Below are 22,788 nucleotides of genomic sequence, written 5' to 3' on the forward strand. Positions count from 1 at the left end.
GTGAGAATATTCAGATTTTTTTATTCCGTGACACTGGTCCCCCCCCCAGCCCCATTCCCTTCTCTTTCCCTCACTCTAGTGATCCCAGTCAATCACAGATCACGTAGTGAGTGTGATTACCTTCTAGTGCTCCATAGCCAATAAGATTTTACTATGTGCTGATGGAAATTAAGGCAATTTAGAGTAAGAGTACTGTTTATTGGATTACTCACATGAATGATTCTAGCCATCAAGGGTCAGATAGTGAATTTATGATGCTATGAGGCTATATATTTCATTACGAAGGTAGCATCATTAAGGGCAAAGTCAGTTCAGAAGAAGTAATGCAAATTAATAGTGAACACTTTCAAAGCAATCCCTGGAAAATAATCAAAAGGTGGTGGGGGGAGCAGATTTGCAACACTGCTGAAAATGTCCCCCTTAAAAATGAGTACCTTCAGCGCAGCCCTTATTATTGATGCATAATTTTAAGCAGGTTTCCCCAGTCTAAACCTTATCTATCTATGCAACAATCTTTCTGTGGTCGTGGCAAGTGCTGATGATAGCACAGATTTAATAAAAAGTGGGACCTTGTCTTAGAAATCGAAACATGTGAACAGCCTTTTGCAAGAATAGACTCCAGCTCCTTTAACTGCCACAGCACTTTAAATACAGCAGAGAGTAAACAAAAAGGAGCAAATTCCATAGTGAGAAAGTATCAAGCTGAGGAGGTACTGGTTATTAATGAGAGGGGCTGTGGTGACAGCTTGATTTAAAACTCACCAAATCTTTTGGAACGGTTCCACCAATATCAAAAGGCTGCCATCACTTATTTTCATTAAAAAAACACTATAGTTTTCTATTAAGTTCTATCACTGTTCTTCCTGGGAAGCATATCAGAAGCATATTAGGAGGTGAACGTAACAGAACACAGGCCACTCAAATAGTTATTTTATCACAACAACATCTCCATTTTTTTATTCCCATGACACTGGAACAACAAACATAAAACAACAAACAATCCAGAGATGCCATTTTCAGGCCAATGGAAGAAGGAAAGGCTAGCTTGTTAACCAGGGCATAAAGGCCAACTCCCATAATGCCTTGGAATGAAATCACAAATAAAACAGGTAACCTAGTATGCTCCCATATGGTCTACTTTGATTACATATCTATCAAGGCACTTCATCAGTATCCGCTTGCACTGTCAAACTCAGACATATCTCCCCCTGGAAGCAGCCATATGTTAGTCCAGGGTAATCTGATTAGGAACTAAATGCATGTTGCTGTTCTCCACACACAGCTCTTGATAGCCTTCCTCAGGCTAATTTCCACCTCTTGTTTCTACACTTACCATCGTCGCTGGTGTGTGGCTCCGTGCCATTGTCATGGTCTGCTTCATCAATGGTGCCTGGCTCACTGTGCGGGCTGTCACTAGAATTAAGATAGGTCAAGTAAATACACGTAAGTTTTAAAACAGAGAGGAAAGATTTGACAGTTCCTTGCTACTCAATGCAGAGATAAATCCACATTTCCTAGATCTAAGGTCTTAATTTTGTAGCAAATGAAATATGGAACTAAACACCATTGGATCTCTAATGCGGGTTTATGTCCGGGAACAGATTTTTGTTATTGCTGCCTGAATAAGTCGGGGAAGCACATATTTGTGTTTGCTGGAAACCCTAAGCTCACATGACAGGAAATGTTCTCTCTACTAGCTGGTCCCATTTGAATTTATTGATCCAGTGGAAACATTCCTGGGCTTTGCTTCCATCACAGAGGCCAATAGTGACTGGTGAGCAGGGCCCAAGCAAGCTGTCAACACAATCGTCACCATCTGCTCCAATGCCTCATAAAAAACCACTGTAAGAACCAGCTACCTTCTGAGTGGGGAAAAAAGGAAGAGCCATGCAGGTTCTGACTATCACCACATGCTACTACTGTCACCACCCAAAACTTGCCCCTTCGCTCCAGAGGTCATCATTTAAGACCAAGCTGGGCTGTAAGGAGAATAGGAAGAGAGGGTCTCTCACCAGCAACAGTGATAGCATCACATGCAAATTTCATCCTTTTCACAGACAAATTTAGGAACAATTCAAATGCTACGGTGCCACACTGAGGGCCCCTGGAAACACATCTCCACAGTAGCAGGCGAGTCTTGAGGTTTGGGCAGCCTTTACCAAGGACTAAGCCTTTAGCATGGCAAGCCCTGTGCTGTGGAATTCCCTACCAGAGGATCTGAATGAGTCAACCCTGCCTTCTTTTAGACATCACTGGAAAGCTGTACGGGTCAGACAGGACCAGTCTTTATTGATGTTATTGTAAGGTTATCTTTTTACATTGGACACCATCTTGTTTGTTTGTTTTTTAATGAAAGTGCAGCTTAAACATTTACATTAATAAATGAAAATATGCTTAGGTTGCATCCAATGTTAGCCCTACTTGAAGGAGTATATAAAGAGACTGGTAGGTTTCTGAAGACATGGAACTCATTCCCCCTGCTCCAAAGAGGTATGTTAAATGGAAAATAGGTTTATCAATGGGTATTAACCATGAAGGTTATATAGGACCTCCACATTCAGAGGCAGCATGCCACTGAATATGTGATATGGAACAAAAGTGGGAAAGGGCTCTTGCCTTGTTGCTTTGCTTATGAGATTCCAGAAAGCATTTTACTGGAGCCCCTGTGGGATGTAGGATGCTGGACTAGATGGAATTTTGCTCTGGAATCCAGCATATATTCACAAAATAACAGCAAGTCAGAAGCCCTATTTAGCTTCTAGCAGATACAACACTATTTCAAATCTGTTCTGGCTACTAACAGTGCAACCCTGACCATGTTTCTTCAGAAGCATGTACCATCGAATTCAATGGGGTTAGGACAGCAGCCAAAGAGACTTAAAAACAAAAGGAGTGATTCTTTGTACTGCATTTTTTAAAAAGCAGATGCGTCAAAGTAATACCCCTGCATTTCCTGATAGCATAAATAACTATCTCCTTGCTCAAATAGCAATTGGTTTCTTAAAAGTAAACTGCAGACACAGAGAAATGATCTGGATTAACATTCTATTCTAAGGGTCTTTAAACCCAACCTGGATCAGACCTCCTGCACCTGCTATTTGCATCCAAGAAAAAGTTGTCATTAGCACCAATACAAATAGCAGGCATAGAAGACCACAGCATGAATTGGGTCAAGTCCAATTCATTCATTCATTTTTTTAAATATATATATATATATATACTTTCAATATACCAAATGTACATTTTAATCCTGATCTCCTTACCAGTACTCTTCGCCACCTGTCATGCATTTTTCATAAACGGGTCCTTCCAGCTCCCTGAGGCTAGGGAAGATGGCTTCATGATTGATTATGATAGTTTTGATGACCTCGTTGACATGAGCCTGGCAGGACACTGGATCCTGCCCATCTGGAATATGCATCAAAGTTGGTCCAAAGCAGATGGCCAGGTTGTAAGGATCCATCATGTTCTCATCACTGTACTGTGACAAGCTGCAAATACAAGCAACCCACAGTGGCATCACCAAGCCATCAACTATTAAACACAAACAGGAGCTCCACAGGCATTTCTTCCAGATGAGTAAAAGGCAGCCATCGCAGATATCAAGGGTCAAGTGGCGCCCCTCCCTTATTGCCCAAGGACTGGGTTTGAACAGGAAAGACAGAGGAGGAGGAGGAGGAGAGAAGGCAGTTTACAAGGGAAGGGAATTTACGGCTCCATTAAATAGTAAGCAGCAGGTGAAAAGACTCACTGGTTGAGGAAAGCAAAGAGATATCTCATGACAATGATGACGGCCCGTGGCAAGGTAATAACGATTTGCTGGATCTGGTGCACTCGTTCTGCAACGCTTTCAATTTCTGCAACATAAGAACGTACAGCAGTCCATTGAGGTTCACAATCAGGCACACAGTTCACAATCAGGCACACACAATTAGCAGACCAACTCAAGGAGTTTTGTTGCTCATGTTTCTCTTACAGACACAAGCTGGGATAGTTGACTTCAGCCCTCAACAGCTATTTCCTGCATCTGTCTCCATCTGTGAGACAGGTACTTGATTTTCACATTTGAGGGCCTAAACTTTAAGGGGGATGGGGGACACTTCTGCAGTGGGGCTCTACCCAAATAAAGTTCACCGCAGTCTGGTAACAAGCCCGATAAGAGGTCTTGTATATGCTTACCCTGGAGAACAGAACAATGATTTAAAGTTGTGGGAGGATACCTCAATAGTACATACTGGGTGTCACAAGTCTATCAAATGCTTTTTTTCAGGAAAACTCCCAACTATCATCAATGGGGCTCACTCATTTACAAGTACAGTGGCCAGCTACAACTGTGGGCTTTACTTTCCAGAGGACTTCCAACAAAAGAGGACAAAACTGAGTTTTGGGGTGGAATCTATAACCAGAGGGAAATAGTTTTTTGCAGCCTGGAGATGACACTTTGCATTTTGACAGTTCTATCATTTCCAGCAACAAGAGAATACAGTGGTACCTCTGGTTGCAGACAGGATCCATTCCAGAGCTCCAGTCAGATCATGAGGTTTCCACAACCGCATGCGTGCGGTGCGGTAGAGCGCTTCTGCACATGCAGCGAAACCCGGAAAAATACTTTTGGGTTTGCCGCATTCGCATCCTGAAGAATTCGCAACCGGAGGTGTGCATATCCAGCAGTACCACTGTACTAGACACTTGAGCTTCAATTGATACTTTTACCTAACAAACCAAGCAAAATTCATTTCTAGCTTTGGTGCTGTTGCTCTGTTCTCTGCCTAACAAGGAACCTGTGTGTTTCGCTTAAGGCATGCGACAAATCTGGGTAAACAGCCTGGTTTTGGTTTGGTTGGTTGTTTTTTTTAAAAAAGGGAGGAACAACTATTGTTTCTCTATCACAAAATCTATCACAGAATCCTAGGTGTATAGCCCGGTTTCTGCAGCACTTATCAGAGTCTCAGTCTTAAAAGTGAGACTACAAACTGAACCTGTGGATACAACACTCAAGCTGACTTCTGTACTTTTTCATTTTCCTTGTGTTCCCCCTCCTACCATTTTGTGTAACAAGTTCCCGGAGGCAACCATTTTGTTGCACTGACTGATCATTGTGGGAGGGGGAAATAGAGAACTAATGCAGGTGTGTGAGAAATGGAAGGATTGAGACTCTGAATAGAAGTATTCCTTTTGGCTACATCTTGCTGAAGTGCCATATTTCTTGTGTCAATAGTAAAGTCATTCTCTAAGTTCCTATCCTTATATAGTTAAAACACCATCCATACACAAGGGAAGTATCAGGAGGTCAGGGAATACCCTTTTGAAGAAGTACAAAAAACCCCTACCACAATCCGGTGGAGACCAATTATGCGCAATGGGCAAGGCATGTCAATTGCTGGGGGGAGGGTCAAAACCAGGCATAGACAAACTCGGCCCTCCAGATGTTTTGAGGCTACAATTCTCATTATCCCTGACCAGTGGTCCTGTTAGCTAGAGATGATGGGAGTTGTAGTCCCAAAACATATGGAGGGCCGAGTTTGCTTATGCCTGGTCAAAACCAAAGAGGGAGGTAACAGAATGAAGTATTCTGTGTTTAGGCATAGCACTGCACCCTGCAACCTTTTGTTGCAGGTTCCACTTGTATATACTAGATCTGGGACAAACGTTCAGCCCAGCTTTTTCAGCAATTTGAGGCTGAGGCAGAAACAGCACAGTCTCAAAGCTTGTGTTTTCAGCAGGGATGGGAGTAAAATCCAATATTCACTTCAGGATACTTAGTGTTTTTGTTGTGAGAATATCTGAATATGTTCTGCCCACATTAGAGATTGTAAATTAACCCTACGGCCGATTTTGAGCATTACATTTTAGAATCAATTTCTGACCCTTCTTGTAATATATCTCTGTTTTCTTTCGACTTTCTGATGTATATGAACAGCTCTGAAGTGAATTATTGAATTTTATTTTTGTTCCCATTACTTTCCTATTCTTATATTGTTTGGTTATGTTATTTGTAGAATAAAAAACTTTTCTGGAAGTGGGGAGGATTTTGTGACATATTGGTTGGTCCTAATAAAGACATTTTCCAACTGTGGATTTTTTCCCTATGGAGCCAAGCAGCAGCCTTTCCTTTTAAAGTATACAATGTAAGTATACTTGTTCAGCTGCTATATATTTTCCCCAGGAGGCCCTAGGATTCATTAACAAAAGGCATTTTGTGCATTAATACTGGTTCAAAAAAAAGTAAAGAATAATTTTAATTTGAAAAATTAATTTGAAAAAGTCAAGCTATGATTTATTTTATTTAAATCTCTTCTTCCATACTGCATTTAGAACGTAATGGTTATCAAAACAGCTAACAATAAATAAATGATATGTAAAAAATATTCACAAGCTGGCTTTATGAATATAAAAGAGCCCTTATTCAAAAGCAGCTTGAACATTGGTATGCAATTTTAATTGGTCCATCTTGACTGGGCACTGCATGGCATTAGGTTGAATGAATTTGTATTCATATTTGCTGCTCTTTTCCACATCAGAGTTTCATGCAAATTCCAGCCTTCATTCCAGCCTAAGTGACAGGGAACTTCCTGTTTGTTTCGAGAGTGAGCCTTCCCTCCCAACCACATAATAAACAGTGGATTATGTGGCACTGCAGACTCTCAGGGCATGCAAATGCCCTGTGACATGCACAACGTTCTACGCTGCCAAAAGTCTCTCAGCTTAAGTTAGCCCCGGCCAAGGGAAATCAAATCAGCTTTCTGTTGTGCGGCAGTCTGCAGTTTAAGCTCCAGAGAAAAGGCTGCTCTGCACTCTGCAAGCCTCTCTTCCTTCACAGCCGTACGAGATGATAAGCTGTATTTATTTTTATTTTTTTGGCTCTAACCTTTTACATTTTTTGTTCAAACCGGATGGTGGGAGTTCAGGTAGGAGCAGCTCTCAAACACGAAATATCTGCTCTTCCATTTAGAACAGTGTCAGAATATAATACACCTCATAAATCTGCTACACTGAAATTATCACACACACAGGACCCTGAACCAATGTGGAGTGCTCCTGGCCAGTCTTCCAATCAGTCAGTCATGCACTCTTCCAGGATAGTCCATTAACACAGACACACCTTCTGCTTCCCCCTGAACAGGCACTCCATAGCTACTGTGCATGCTCCTCCTAACTGGGCTCTTAAGGGCAGTTGTTCTCCTGCTTTTTTCTAAAGGGTTTTTCTTTTCGTATTTCTGAAAATTTTGGCATTTCCCCAAGCCTGCTAATACCCCACTCTCATTTCTCAGAGGACCCATTTTTGCTACATTGCTGTTGGCACTCAGCACCTGGGTTCCCTACTAGATGAGAGAGAGAGAGAGAGAGAGATAGAGAGAGAGAGAGATAACACTACAGTACTGATTCCATTTGATACTCCCTGGCAATGTAGTAGAAAAGTAGGGGCAGAGAATAGTTAGGAGAGAAAGCAACCAGAATGTAAAGGAAGAAAAGTGGACCTACTATTGTTGCTAGAACATGGTTTTCTAATACTAATAACAATAACAAATTTATTATTTATACCCCACCCATCTGGCTGGGTTGTCCCGGCCACTCTGGGTGGCTTCCAATATATATAAAAACATAGTAAAACATCAAACATTAAAAACCTCCTGATACAGAAGTAAATGAGAGAACAACAGATACCATGACTTGCACTGTTCACTGGCATGGTTCATTACAAATCGCTGACTTGTACTTACTTATAGTAGAGATCAAGTCTTGAAATCTTTCCTTAGGAAAGAGTGGATTTTCCAGTCCTCGGAAATACAGCTTTAAGACCCCAGCAACAGAATTAATGTCACGTTCATTTTGATCGTCAGCAAGGGGATCTTCACCTGGATGAATAAATAAAAGGTTTATACCATTAAATTCTACTTCTGGATTAGGCAGAAAATCCAGAGCACTTAATAAACAAAGGGAAAGATCAGAGTAATTATTTTATCCAGTCATTTAATATAGTATTGTTTTAAATGGCATGGCACTAGCTTATATTATCAGAGGTTACTGACATCAGGATAATGTGGAGTCATAGAGAAAATTTCAAGCCAGTGAGTACTGCCATTTGATATTCTTTCAGCCTTCCTATTCTATGGATGATTCATGTCCACACACCCCACCCCAGGCACCATTGGGGGTTACCATGCTGGTGCCAGTGCTTTTAATTTTTAAATAAAATATCAAAGTTGTTCTGTTTGATGTTTAAAATACTGATTTCTTAATCTGGGGTTCCAAAAAATAAGGGTCTTGTTATACATGGGGGTGTCTTATTCACAGAAAAATACGGTAACTCTGCTCAGCATGTAATATGCCCAATGGTTTATAGTTTGGCCTTATGAAACAATATAGACAACAAACTGCTGTGAACAGAATTTCATCATAACTTGATTATAACATAGTTAAATATTATAGATACAGGGATGGAAGATAACTTAGTTCAGTCTGTATTTTTAAGCAAACTGACTTGATTTGTACCTTCTGAACTAAACATACATGGATTAGAGTGTAGTTATCCATCAGATTTTAAACTTCTCTGACTTTAGTATTTGGCTCCAAACATGCATTAAAAATATGTACCATAGGATAAAATATGACAGGAAAACGCACACTGAAGTATTTATCTTTCATTTGCGGATGTTAACATCTGGTCGTATTTTATATTTCTGAAAGAACCTTGCCTAGAATGGAATAGATATTTGTAACACTCATTTTATAACACTCATTTCCCAAGAAGAAGAAAAGACATTCTGCATAGGGTCAAGACTTGTGTCTTTTTGGTTGGGCTGAATTCTGGCACTGAAAACAGCTTATGAGGCTTTCGCTTAAAAAAACTTGTGCCAGTAAAAGCTCCATCTTAGGCTTTGAAAGATCCAGAGGTGAAACAGTATCCACATGTTTCAATCTGGGCTACAACATTCTGCTATGTGGGAAATAGAATACAACAGATTCTTGTCTGGATCACCCTTTACTAGAGCTTTTGTACTGCACTAGAAGGTGGAAGGAAAACAGCTTCACATCATTTTGTGAGAAACACAGACTTCTCACATACCTCTCTCAAATGAGTTCTTGATATCATTGACTTCAACCTGAGATCCAGGAACTCTAAAAATACCCTGTTGTTGTAGACCTGGACATAAAACAAGAGGGAAAAGAAACGCTTATTGCAGTATTTTTAATATCAGTCATTTCTTTCAGTTTAGAATATCAGTCATTTATTTCCATTGCAAACCGCCCTGAGAGCTCCGGGTATGGTGCAGTATAAAGGTAAAGGGACCCCTGACCATTAGGTCCAGTCGTGACCAACTCTGGGGTTGCGGCGCTCATCCCGCTTTATTGGCCGAGGGAGCCGGTGTACAGCTTCTGGGTCATGTGGCCAGCAGGACTAAGCCGCTTCTGGCAAACCAGAGCAGCGCACGGAAACGCTGTTTACCTTCCTGCCAGAGCGATACCTATTTATCTACTTGCACTTTGGCGTGCTTTCGAACTGCTAGGTTGGCAGGAGCTGGGACCGAGCAATGGGAGCTCACCCCGTCACGGGGATTTGAACCGCCAACCTTCTGATAGGCAAGTCCTAGGTTCTGTGGTTTAACCCACAGTGCCACCCATGTCCCTATGGTGCAGTATATAAATTAAATAAATAATAATAATAATGCTGTAATAATAATAATGCTGAAAGAATAAAAATATAATTGAGAAAAATGTAAATTAGGACTGATTTTCACTTCTAAATGCTCTAGTGCTAGGGAAGGCAACCGAAGGCTCAGATGTTATCCGCAGTCCACCAAGGCTTACAGCCAGCCTACAAACCAGTGAATGCACTGCTATGGTCTGGACAGCTGTTGTTTGGCGGGGGTCAGGGCGGGTGTTGAGAGCAGATCAGCAACAACTCACAAAGTGTCAGTGAAATTAATTCTTTATTCAAAGAAACAAAACAGCTCAGGCCTAGTGAGCACAGCAACTCCTCCCAGTATATCTTGCCCCAATGAGGCAGTTGCAATGACTGAAGGTCCTTGCCTTCCCATAGCTCTCTATGTCTCCTCCCCCCTGGTCCTTCCCAAGTAATCTGAGACTCCAACGCCTTGTCTGTCTCTGCTCTACCCTCTTCACTCCCCTGTGTGTTATGAGAGACTGGAGGGAGGAGAGCTGGTCGAAGCAGGAGGGGGGGACTCTCTGGATTCCGCAGCAGCCTGTGTCATCTCTGCCTCTTGGCCCCCTCTGTTCTCCAGCCTCCGCTTCTGCTTCTGGCCTGCTCTCTGCAGCCTCTTCCTGCTCACCAAGTCCTGTTACCTCTTCAGCTTCCGACACACCCTCCTCCCAGTCTGCTCCCTCTTCTCCCTCTGACCACTCATCATCGTCCCACCACGAATCCTCTGGGTCTGAGCCTTCTTCCCCTGGGGGGTTCCCCAGCTGCTGCCTCCCACCATTCCTCTGCATCCAGCTAGTCCATGACAGCTGGTGGGGGAGAAAGAGAACTTTTCCCAACAGAGAAAACCTTGAATAAGCTTAATATGGTTAATGGGCCTTACATCACCTACCCTGCACTAGCACAATGCTGATACTTTATCATGATCTTGGATACACTGCAATAGATGGAAAGGCATCATTTGATTTCTTTCACAAGTGTCTGGACTGAGGTCCACAAAAGCCAGGAAGAGCACATACAACCCAAGAATTTATCACACACAAAATGTTATTGTGTTGATGCTAAATCAATGCATAACAATAATTAAGACTCAGGCCCATATGATTAAGCAACGAAACAGGCATATCTGTTTGCACTCCAGGCAGAAGAAGTTCTTGAACAGAGAGAGTTTCTTAGAAAAACTATAGGCAACGGGGAGGCTACCAAAAGAACTTACCATATAAGTTGATGTACCGAATGCAACTTTCGACCACAAGTGGAATAGCCTGTCCTGAATCCTTTGAAATAACAATCAAATAAAGAAAAATTGAACATACTGATTTGATGAAGTCAGTGTTTTAGAAAACACATTCTAGCAAAGATTGCACCAAAAGTCTCAGGTTGGAAAAAGAGCACCATTAGTTTAATCATAGAGTTAGCAATAAATTAAGATAACAATTGCTGCAAGTATCTGAAACAGCACTTCACATATCCTACATACTGTCAGCTTTGAGAAAAATCATAAATTAGAAGCTGGTCCCTGGAATCAATCTGACTTAGTCTGAAGCAACGTATGGGGTATAATGCAGCTGGATCATAACTATCACTTTACAGAAATGTAGCTATGAGCCAGGCCTTCTGTAAAAATGCGCTATTGCTTGGTTGTACCATTCAAATGTTTTCAAACCAAGAACTGTTGCCTAGAGGCAAACATTTTTGAAATGCTAGCCTGAATCACAGAGGAAGGCAAGGGGAAAAGTTATCCTTGCATGAGTTTTGTCTTTTGTATCCATCATTAAAAACTTAATGTGAACTATAAGAGTATAGCATATTTTTGGCAAGGGATTACAATTGTTTCCCTTAAATTTAGATTATGCTCATATTATATAAACATATATGATTTTTTTTTCCCAGAAAGGGGGGGCCTCTTCTAGTAAATACCTGGTTTCTGGTTCGAGCATTCCTTCTTCCTCTGATAAGCAAACAAAGCAGCAAAGTAGGGAAAAAAGAAAAGGTTAAGCAAGAATAAGATCAGTTAAAGTAAGCACAACTTCCAGAGGCTATGAAAGCTCAAATGCAATGGCAGCTTAGAAGGATCTAGTTGAAGCTCCAACACCCCATATAACTGCTTAGTATGCAATCTCTTGTCCTCAGTGACCAACTTTCAGATTACTCTTAGTAATTTATTGCATTCTCCTCATCCCCATATTTAGTTCTGCCAACAGACCCCCCCTCCTCAGACCTCCACATTCACAGGCATCAGCAAGACTATCTCACAGCCCTGCTGGCAAGAAAGTGAAGATTTTGCCTGTCAAGTTATGGGCATGCCTTAGTTGGCTCTTGGAAGTTTGTTTCTTTGACACATTTCTTCCTCTTTGTGGGTGGTTTGGATTATTATTTTTTGCTGCTCCGGTTTAATTTTTATATGTGAATTGTTTTATATTTATATTTTAGTTTGACTTTTTATTTTGTAAGCTTCTTTGAAGGCCTTCTGTGTGGAAAGCAATGTAAAGTATTAACACAAATCTATACATAAAGCAAACCTTTCATAATGGATAGATATTTCTTTGTTGTTGTTTTCTGTGGCTGAGACCCATAATGAATATACCTCAACTTTTTTTTTTTAAGGAGCATATTTTAGGACGCACTTAAACATCCATTTTGCCACCTGGGGCATAAGAAATAATCACAGGAGAAGAAATAGAATTATCACCTCAGAGTAATATTTCTCTCTCTGGAGTTATTAAGCTAGCTCAGTTTAAATGGAGGCAAGCTTTCTTTTTCTTCTTACCCTGAAGCAGCCATTGCTTCTTGGAAAACATAGAGCTGCTGCTTTGGTTTTGATCTGACACTGCAATCTTATTGCTTGAAAATTCACCACCACTAGTTTCCTTCAGGAATATCTTTGCTGGAAGTGGGTCAATCCTTTTCAGATAGATTTCTAGTGGCATTAGTTCCTTTGGAGCAACACTGAGTATGTTGATTTAATTAATATTAAAATATGGAGCTTAATGTAACTGGAATAATTTTTAAAAATACATTTGATAGTCCTACCATGTTTATAATCACTAGAAGGAACCAGCTAAAAAGTAGTGGCTGGTCAGTTTCAGGTGGGGTTGGATAAAGCAAATTATCTTTGCCTATTTCATAGTGGTTTTGTACTGGAATGGCTTTTGTTTGCCCAAAGTGATGACTTTCATTAGGAGAAAGACTGGAGGAGTGCAACATTGCTTATTCTTCTTGATCTCTCAAGTGGCATTTGATCTCTCAAGTGGCAATGGTGTCACTGTATGACTTGGAGGCCCTGTTATATGATAGTTTTTTACCTACTTACTGGACCAGTTCCAGAAAGTCCTGTGTGTCAACCCACTGAAAACATCATATTCGTCATATAAAAAATAATCATGAGACTCTACCCTTGAAAGTATCCACAGTTTCACTTTTTGGGTGGCTGGTGGCTGAACATTACACATCTGAATGGTTTGAAGTGGTGGCAGTGTTAGATATTGGGGCATGCAGTAATAACATGTTGATCGGTGCATTGCTCTGGGAGTTGTGAAGCCCCTCACACCAGATGGCTGAACTAGCACAAAATGGCTTCGTTCATGAACATTTTGACTGCTCAGGGAACTCATGCTTCACAGTTCCTGGCCAGGTTTTGTGACAGCACTGATCTTTATGCGTGGAGCTCTTCCATGCAAGGAGGGAGTTGTCAAGACTCTTTCTGGTGCAGTTTGCTCAGAGGGATGATAGGTGCAGGGTTGGGCACAGCTGCTAATGTGGCCCCTTCCACGGCTTTATTCAGCGCATGGAGAGGGGTTGTGTCAACCCCTCGAAGGTGACTGAATGAAGATGGCATAGGCAGTGGACCACGCAATAGGAAATTAATGGAAAAGGGTAGGAGGAGAACGAGGGCTTGAAGTCAAGCTAGAGGAGACAGGGATGACAAAAGGAACTTCCTTGTATTCAGGTGGTACCATAAATAGGAAGTGGGCAGGGAAGAGGGAAAGCTAGGCATTAACAAGAAGGAAGGTAGCTCAAAGAAGTGGGGGAAACTCAACTGTGATGTCACTTCCTGATTTTACTTATTCCACAAAGATCTCAGAGCAGCTATATGGGTCCTCACGTGGCCTTGCACCCAGACAGCTTTAAAGGGTCACACCTAGTTAGTAGAATTCGATTGCATGCCTTCACACTTCTTTCTGGGATATACATTAGACCCTATGGTGGCAAAGTCCTGAGAGCAGGACAAGCTCTTCGACTTGACTTGAGTAATATGCACCATAGACTTTTATAGCTCCCCATGTATATACACAAAATCAGAGACAAGACTACTGGAGTCAAGACTACTGGAGCCATTAAAAAAGCAATTTGCTCCTGTGCTGGAATAATAATAATGGGAAAGCTTAAATGTGTTTCTCTTTGCAATAATCAGTACTGCTTTAAAGAATACAAATCTTTCTAAATTCCTAAATCAGCATCCTATTTTTAAGCTGTGCCTAAGGCATAAAACTGAATGCTGAATGGAGATTGACTCCAAAATGGCAGCAATTCTTCAGCCCACTCAAAGCTTCTATTTCCTCAATGTCTGTTACACCATAGCTCTTTCCAAATAGCAGCGAGATCAATGCATCTTCTTCTGTAGCACTCAGTGCAATCCCAGATGTTGTGCATATTAATCTTTTATGGGATGGAGTGGGGACGTAAAAATGAGCCTGCCAAATGCTTATTTAAAGACATGTACAACTTTGCTGAACAGTTTTAACACAACTGAATTAGGCTCATGTAAATAAAATACTGAAAATACCTAGCTTTTCATTCAGTTAGCCATACACGGGACAGGTATGCAGAAAGCTCCCCCCACCCCACTCAATCCTTACAAACTGTGAGCCAAAGCTTGTTATTTCTTTTTTCTCACAGCCATTGGAGAACAAGTTGCTGAAATAATAATAATAATAATAATAATAATAATAATAATTATTATTATTATTATTATTATTATTATTATTATTATTATTATTATATCCAGGGCTTTTTTTAGCCGGAATTCACTGGAACTCAGTTCCAGCATCTCTTAGGTGGGCAGCATTGCCATTCTAAGAGAACAATGGAGATGTTCATGATGTGTTCCGGCACTTTTTCCCTAGAAAAATAGCACTGACTTTATTATTCTTTTAAAGGTGGACATCCAGAATTTTCCAGAAGTAGGGGGTAGGAAGGGTACCGCAACATGGGTCAAACTTTCTCAGTCACTCCCCTCTGTCACTTTCCTTCAAAGCAAACATTCAGGAGTTTCCTGCCTGTGGAATAAATAATTGACTATACATTTTGTTTCTGCTAATAGCATCTTGCCTTTCTTAAATTACAAAGAGCCATATCAGTCTGAGCACCCTTATCTTTTAAGGATTTTTGTTTAACTCTGATCCACTGCAAATCTCTTTTAACGGAAGGCAGGCATGCTGCATTTAAATTCCAGGATGTTCATATAAACAGCAGCTTATAAAACCTCGGTAGCTCTGCCTGCAGTGATAAGATATGGCAGATTGCAATTAGCATGCTGACAGGCACAAAGAGTGTTGCGCTTCCATACTGTTCCACAAGGGTCATTACACTTATCTCATCCCTCCCAGTTGGCACAAATAGGAGTGATGTGCCTCACTATTGCAGTAAGGAGGAGCAACGGCCACCAATAGAAATTGTCACTGAGGCAGAGGCATACTAACCACTTTAATGGTGTGATGTGCAGTGCATGGGAAAGGCCAGGTCCGAGAGAAGGAAACAGGTCAGCAGTTAGAAGAGAAAAAAATGCTACCATTACATCCACAGTGTCCACAGATTCTCACTGTTAGACAGCAAGTACCTTAATGAATGTTTCCATATTGCCGTTAAAGAGTTTATGATTATAGACTGAGAGAGGCCTAGGTCTCCTCATTTTCTGTGGCTTAGGGGGAAGACATGGGGGCCTGAGAAAAATGGAACAAAAGAGATCAACAAAACATCAACTTGAATACAATGGCAGGGAAAGATTTCAAAGACTGCAAATAAAAAAGACCTAGAAGGGGAAAAGTCACTGTGAGGACGAGTGCACTGGCTCCAACCATATTAGGTGACCATTACCACCTTGATATATTCCTCATATATTTGTCATTTTAAATATCAACGTGGGGATCCTGGGACATGGACTCACCTGTATCTCATGGGTACAATGCCAATTCTCCACTCCGAAAGAAGAGAGGAGGATACAGGGCAAGAGAGAGCCAAGAAGCAACAATGGGTATGAAGACAGACAGGACACGGAAGTGGGGGGAAGTAGAGACACAGGAGCTTGTCCATACTTTTATGGATAACTTATAGTAAAACTCCCTTGGGATTGTGGGTTGAGGTCAACAATAGGCAAATGCTTTCTGCATTGAAAGAGGTTGTACTAGATGACCCCTCCCTTCCAACTCTACAATTCTATTATTCTATGTGTGCCCCAGTTTCTAGAGACCCAAGCCTTTGTAAACTTGTCTTTTAATGTAGCATCTTTCATTTCCAAAGGATCATCATCAATTTTGCACACAGAATTTAGTTATTATCATACTTACCCATGCTGGCTGGGGCTGCTGGGAGTCTAACAACATGTGGCCCTTCAGATGTTCAGCAGTCCCAGACAGCATGGCCAATGGGTAAATATGATGTTAGGTGTAGTCCAACAGTATCTGGAGGGAGGGCCACAGACATCTCCCTTCTGAACACAGTATGGGTGGCTTTTCCTTTTCAACACTTCCCTGGGGGGAAACCACTGGCATGGCCTAGCAATCCATTGCATAAAACAAACTGCTCACCTGGCAGGGACACATTCCTTACTCCCAGTGTAACTTTGGAAGCATTCAGTAAGCTTTGCCTAAGAGCGGGAGGAGGTGGCAGCCGCAGGCCCTAATACTCTGATTGAAAGACTTTACAGAAATTCTAACTATATAAACTTGTTGGAAGGCACTGGAACCATAATATCAATGGACGGGCCTCTTTGGAGATAGAGGCCACAAGCAAGGTGGAAAAGAACCGCTTTTGACAGCTGGAGAAGATGGCGCAAGGGTCTGCACTGGGTGCTGCCTCTATATGTGTGGAAGGAAGACCCCCTGGAGAAAGATGGGGAAGCTGTGTATGTTCAGGTGTTTCATTGTGCCCTTAGTGCCCCTGAAGTTTAAATAGTTTGGATATTTTATCATGTATTTTTAAAACATAACCAACTCTAAGCAGGATAAAAACACTATGAGACAGAGTATACAGTTACGATTGCCAGGAATGCTGCAGTGCAGAAATAGATCTGTTCTTTTTAGGGGTAAATTCTGAATTTGGATTCAGTCCCACAGCATACTACAGTTCTGGCATTTTAAGGTATTGTACAAATTCTGTCCCATATGTGCCATTTTTATCCCTGGCTATAAAAGGACAGTCTCACCAAGAGAATATAAAGCGTTATACCTCTTTACAGTAGCTTGGAAATTAAAATTCATTTGCAGCCGATTAGAAAGGCTGTTTTTCTCACAGTCTGAACTGACCAGCATGATATGCAACCCAGTATTTCACATGCTTGGCTGGAAAAAGAGCTTCTCATGCGAAGGGGGCTACACTCTAACAGCCATCTATGCTAGCATTTGCAAAATTGTTTTCTCAATTTCTTCACTAGTACTGCAGTTTATTAAACACCGAGGCAGTGCTATATTTAAAAAAAAATGAGTTTGGCAGCCCAGCTGTCCTGTATATCAGAGTCCTATATCCTACTGTTATACATTATGACAAAATTCTTGCAGCTGAGCTGAAAAGCAATTGCTGCATTTCTTTGAGAGTTCTTCAAGCAATGGAGAAAACCTCCCTCTCCGACCTCTACCTTCTTCCTCCTCAGCTGAAAGCATGCAACCATTTTAATGATTCTTCAAGACTGCGCCAAAATGACCGGCTTCAGTCCTGCAGGGTGTTATGCTGTGCACACTTAAGAAAGCTGAAGGGTGAGCAGAAGCTGCCTTTTGGTGCAAGGATAAAAATCTGTGCTCTGCGCAGCCCCTTGAGCAAAGGGAATTTCATATGTTCAGAGCTTGTTCAGAAACAAAAAAAGAGGAAGTCATCTGTACAGAGCCATCGTCACTCAGGTCACAGAGTGACACATTCTTTTATGAAGCAGGCATCTGAAAAGCTAACCACTGAACCTAGCAGGTAAATATTTGGGGCAAAACTTCCTTTCCTCCACTGAAGCTTTTAAATCAGGGGGGGAAACCTCTTGGGGACACAGATGTCATGGCTCCCAGCAGACCTGACAATAGCTTGTAACAATTGCAGCAATTACTCAGTCCTCTTTCTTTTGGAACCACACTGGTAGCAATGGAGCCTGGCAGGAAACAAGAACTGTAGCAGCACTACCTGCCTGTTCCAATGCAGGTACCACTAATCTGGCCAGGAAGAAACAAGAGCAAAACAGTGCCTGTGTGGGACCGCCAGCGCTACCAGCTTCTACAGATTTAACAGCTACAGCTTCTCTCAAGGATCCTTGAAAACTAGAGCCCTGGCGTGTGGGTGGGGGCACTAGGGATCTCTTGACAAACTAGTATCAGCTCAGTTAAAAACACCACCGCAACCCCCAGATGCCCTTACAGGCAACAACAATTAAGTCAGTTTAAAACTGAGGGAAGTTTGTAATGTAAAAATTCTTGGAGTGGGAAAGGATTATTGCAGTCACAGGGGAGAGTGTGGCAGGGGGAGAGACAGAGAGAGGAGTGAGTGAATTGAGATTATAGGATGGTGAGGGGAGGGGGTGAAAAACAGGGCAGCACACAGGGACAGTGCATTTCAAACCTCCCAATGTTTTTTGGGTAAATGCTCCTTACATTAAATAACTTTGGCCAACCTTGTCATACAAAACACGAACACTTCTAAATATATGTATTTCACCCTGTTACACAGTATGTGTCCCTCCCTTCATCTCTCCCTTTCAGTCCTTCCCCAAGTGGCTTTTCATCGCCACTGCCTGCTGCTGCTGAATGATCTTTTCATTGCTTAACTGAATCAGGTTATGCTCTCTTGCCAATTTCTGTCAGCAGCTCTCCTTTCCTCGGTTTCCTAGACTCTGCTTATCCTTCTGAAGTGACTTCTTTCCCTTCAAACGCCCTTAGATTTTTCCTCACTCTCTCTTACCACAATTATCCAATATTTACTTTTATTCTCAATGCCTATCCTTCCCCTATTTTTTTGTTACAGAGAAGGGATCATTTAGGAGACACTCCATGCCAAAAGGTAAGAGGAGATAAATCCTAGAGCTGGATGGATCGATGGATGTAAACTCCATATTCTGCCCCTGAATGAATATCAGCAAGCCAGGCAGGTCCTCTGGCAGTTAGGCCAAGATGGCTGGTCAGTGTCATAAACAGACTAGAAATAAGCTCCAATATATCCATGGAGACACTGCAATGCACCGAGCTGACACAGCATTCCTCATGATTTCAGAGCCAGTCAGCTAAAAATTACACTGCAGGAAAAACAAGGGCCTGTTTGTCATATTTCTAATTAATCCGTTTAAGGAATGCAGATAAGAGGAGGCCCCTGGAGCAGGGTGTTGCCCCTGCACAGCAAAATGGCTAAAGGATTCCGCCCCACCACACAAAAAATTGTTTATTGAAGATGCATTTTAAACCCAAGCAAATCCATCTTGCAGTAGCAATATCAACTAGTCTCCAGAATGCAATATAAAATGTATATATACAGTTTCCACTTACCTGGTTGTACCGCATTCAGCTCTTTCACCTGGGGTGGGGAAGAAATCACACATTAATTCCAACCTTGTTTACATAATATAAAAGGTCACAGCTATTTGGTATTTTTAAAAAAAATGGGGGCAGGGGGAACTGTTTTAACGTTAATCTACAAGTTAACTGCTCATATACGGCAAGTGAGAAATTGCAAGGGTCTGAAGACATTACATTTTACCCATAAAACCTCAGTTTACTATTGATTTACATATTAGGGAGTGTATCCAACTAAGTTCTACTCAGAGTTGACCTACAGAAATTAATAAACTTAAATTGGTCTTCTCCATTAATTCCATTTCTACTCTGAGAAGGGAATAGTGTTCAATACAATCCCTTGACTGCCGAAAGCCATCTTACAAGTCAAGAACCATGTTGACTTGAGAGCATCTCTACATTTCCCTACTCCAATCAATTATCTCAGGATGATGCTCAGAGGCATTCAGAGCTTGTTTCTTTCTTGAATCATAAGCTCAGACGTCAGCATTGCTCCTTGCATCTTTCCAATAGCAAGATTCAGACGCAGGGAGGATCATCTTTGTGGCTGCACAGAATCATAGAATTGTAGAGTTTGAATGGGCCACAAGGGTCATCTAGTCCAACCCCCTGCAACGCACAGATATTCTGCCCAATGGGGGGCTCGAACCCACATCCCTGAGGTTAAGAGTCTCATGCTCTACCAACTATGCTATCCAACTGCTGAAGACCTACCGTCTTCTAAAGCCATACAGTAACTCTACCTAGCTGGAGTTAAGGGGCCAGCTGGGGATACAGCTGGTGAGGAGAGCAAATCTTTTAGCTGCATCTCTGGCTTTAGCATTTTGATTAGTATTATCTTCAGCTCTCTTATAGAGGCATTTTCTGCCTTGAGCCTTCAGGGATGATGTTTGTTAAGAGCTTAAATAAATTATTAAAAGATCCAGGCAGCTAGCATAAATCGAACAGCTCTACTGTCAATGAAGTTTAGTCAATCCGCACCAGATAAAAGATCTGTGCCTCAATAGCTCTTATTTTTAGCAGTTAGAAGAGCGGGGGATAAGGGGTGCAGGGAGGGAGATAGGGACGAGTACTGATAGGGACTACTATCCTTGGGAATCATGCAGAATATTATCCCATCACCTCACTGAGGATATGCTAACAGCATGAGAATAGAGGGCAGTATTTAGCGGACCAGATTTTTCCTACAAGATAACTGCCCATTTGACTTTAACCAAACAGACTCCCATGTTTGCTGTCTTTGCCCCTTCAAAGTATTTACAACATTTGGGTTTGACAGACGGTGGCATGCCACTACATACTGTTAAAGTGTACGCCATTCCATTTATAACTCTGTAAACAGATCCCTCATTTTCTTTGTGGAATTTCATTTGTTTTTGTTTCAGGACCAAAACTGCCTTTAAAAAAAAAAAGTTGTATTCTCCCTCTCTCTCTTAATCAATACAGTGGTACCTCAGCTTACATACGCTTCAGGTTACAGACGTTTCAGGTTGCAGACTCCGCTAACCCAGAAATATTACCTCGGGTTAAGAACTTTGCTTCAGGATGAGAACAGAAATCGTGCAGCAGCGGCGCAGCAGCAGCAGCAGGAGGCCCCATTAGCTAAAGTGGTGCTTCAGGTTAAGAACGGTATCAGGTTAAGAACGGACCTCCAGAATGAATTAAGTTCTTAACCCGAGGTACCACTGTATACGAAAGAAACATTTTTGGATGCAGCTCATTTCTGATTTTGCAATCATGTGCCCAAAGGGTCAACCTTAAAAGACTTGCAAGTTCTCTGTGTACACTTCCACTGGCAACATGAATTATCAAGAGATGATTGTAGATAATAGTGAAAATAAGAAAAGAGATCCCCATGAAAGAACAGATGAAGTTGCCTTTGGACCACTGGCTCATCCAGCCTGATGTTCCTCCTCTAAATGCCCTAGCTAACCTGGCATCCTAAGCACAAGGTAATAGTTGACTCCATTGCTCATGAGGAACATGTTGTTCGAAATGTGATGGACTATTTATTCCTCTTAAAAATAAATAATAAACCTCCAGTGTCACTTCAGATTGGCTCTCCTGTTGTATTTATTATTTTCAGAAGCTGCCTCTACTTTTTAAAGCATCTTTTTTAGCATGTAAAATGTTGGACTAGGACCTGGGAGACCAGGGTTCAAATCCCTACTTGGCCGTGAAGCTCACTTGAATGTGACCTTGGACCAGTCACTGCCCCTCACCTAGCCTATCTCATAGAGTTGATGTGAGAATTAAATTAGGAGGGGGGAAATCATGTATGCCAACTTGAGCTCATTGGAAGAAAATAAATGCAATAAATATGTTTTTATGTTTAAATTGAAGGAGCAAAGAAATCTATAAAACAGTGGAAAGAATTTTCAGAATAAAGGATAATCAGGCAATGAAACGTTTTTCCATGTGAAGTTGCAGACAGGCTTCAAGATTGTTGAAAGATCTTTTGTGAGGCAACTGAAAGGGATGCTTGTGGTGACAGTGCCAAATTTAATCAGCTACTCTGCCTTTTATCCTTATATGACTCATGGCTTTTGAATTTGAACTTCCAGGTCAGATAGTGAGTGAAAGCAGATAAAGGGAATTCAGAAACACATGACGCAATTGCTGGATGAAACCATGTAAGAACATTGCAATTTCTGATGAACTAATTAACAAATAAGCTAAAGTGCACAAAAGTGCAGTCCTAAAGCCTAGCTACAGCTTCACCTGGAAAGAAGGTATCATTTGTTATCTGGGCCAAATGGAATATCCAAGATTGTGTTGGGAAACTGGTCAAGAGAGTAACGGCATGAGAGTTAAAGGTGCTGGGCCAAATCAAAGTCAGATGAAGGATCTTCATAAAAGAGAAAAAAGGAGCTAAGGTTAAAACTAGAGGTGACAGCATAGGCTCAGGACAGCGAGGGGCCTGGAAAAGCCACAAGCTGGCCCCGGAAGTAAGTTTGTGTGTGTGTGTATAAATAAAGGTGTGAGTCATGAAAAACTGGTCCAGCAACCTGGTTAGCAGAGGCAGCTGACCATCATACTAATGATGCAGCTCTTGGTAAATAAATAAGAATGCCTGGAGCCTTAGCTGGCCTGTCTTGCTCTTGAGAACTGCTGAAGAATTTTTGCTAACTAGAAAGCTGACTAATAAAACACCCAATCACATCATGAGTTGATTGATAGTGTTGTCTTAGCACTGTCAAAACCTTAGAGGCTTGTTGTCTGAACTAAGAGGAGAGTCCATATGGGTCAGGCTTCAACTAACTGCTAGCTCCGCCCTGTCTCATATGTTAAAAAGCTTGGATTTGGAATCAGCTGCTCTCAGATAAGCCTGGCAGCGTGCAGTGATTGATTATGCCTAATGAGACCTACTCC

At 41.6% G+C, this 22,788-nt stretch overlaps 1 protein-coding gene across 3 annotated transcripts in view; it reads right to left on the reverse strand.

Annotated features, from left to right (window-relative positions):
* The window catches only part of SRGAP3 (SLIT-ROBO Rho GTPase activating protein 3), a 177,895-nt gene that overhangs the window by 17,234 nt on the left and 137,873 nt on the right, over positions 1 to 22,788 (reverse strand). For 2 of the 3 annotated variants that reach the window (XR_014507527.1, XM_083424765.1), the window contains exons 11-18: positions 19,390 to 19,417; positions 15,501 to 15,603; positions 10,878 to 10,938; positions 9,068 to 9,145; positions 7,722 to 7,856; positions 3,752 to 3,857; positions 3,264 to 3,491; positions 1,334 to 1,413 (exon numbers count right to left, since the gene is read on the reverse strand). Coding sequence is in view for 2 of the 3 variants with exons in the window: in XM_083424765.1 (XP_083280891.1) it covers positions 1,334 to 1,413; positions 3,264 to 3,491; positions 3,752 to 3,857; positions 7,722 to 7,856; positions 9,068 to 9,145; positions 10,878 to 10,938; positions 15,501 to 15,603; positions 19,390 to 19,417 (819 nt within the window). In the remaining variant the exon portion in view is untranslated. Of the gene's footprint in view, positions 1 to 1,333; positions 1,414 to 3,263; positions 3,492 to 3,751; positions 3,858 to 7,721; positions 7,857 to 9,067; positions 9,146 to 10,877; positions 10,939 to 11,581; positions 11,613 to 15,500; positions 15,604 to 19,389; positions 19,418 to 22,788 lie in introns of all 3 variants that reach the window. The other variant, XM_083424766.1, reaches the window with a different exon arrangement.

The sequence above is a fragment of the Podarcis tiliguerta genome (assembly GCF_965153285.1).
Source record: "Podarcis tiliguerta genome assembly, chromosome: 2".
Lineage (NCBI taxonomy): Eukaryota > Metazoa > Chordata > Lepidosauria > Squamata > Lacertidae > Podarcis > Podarcis tiliguerta.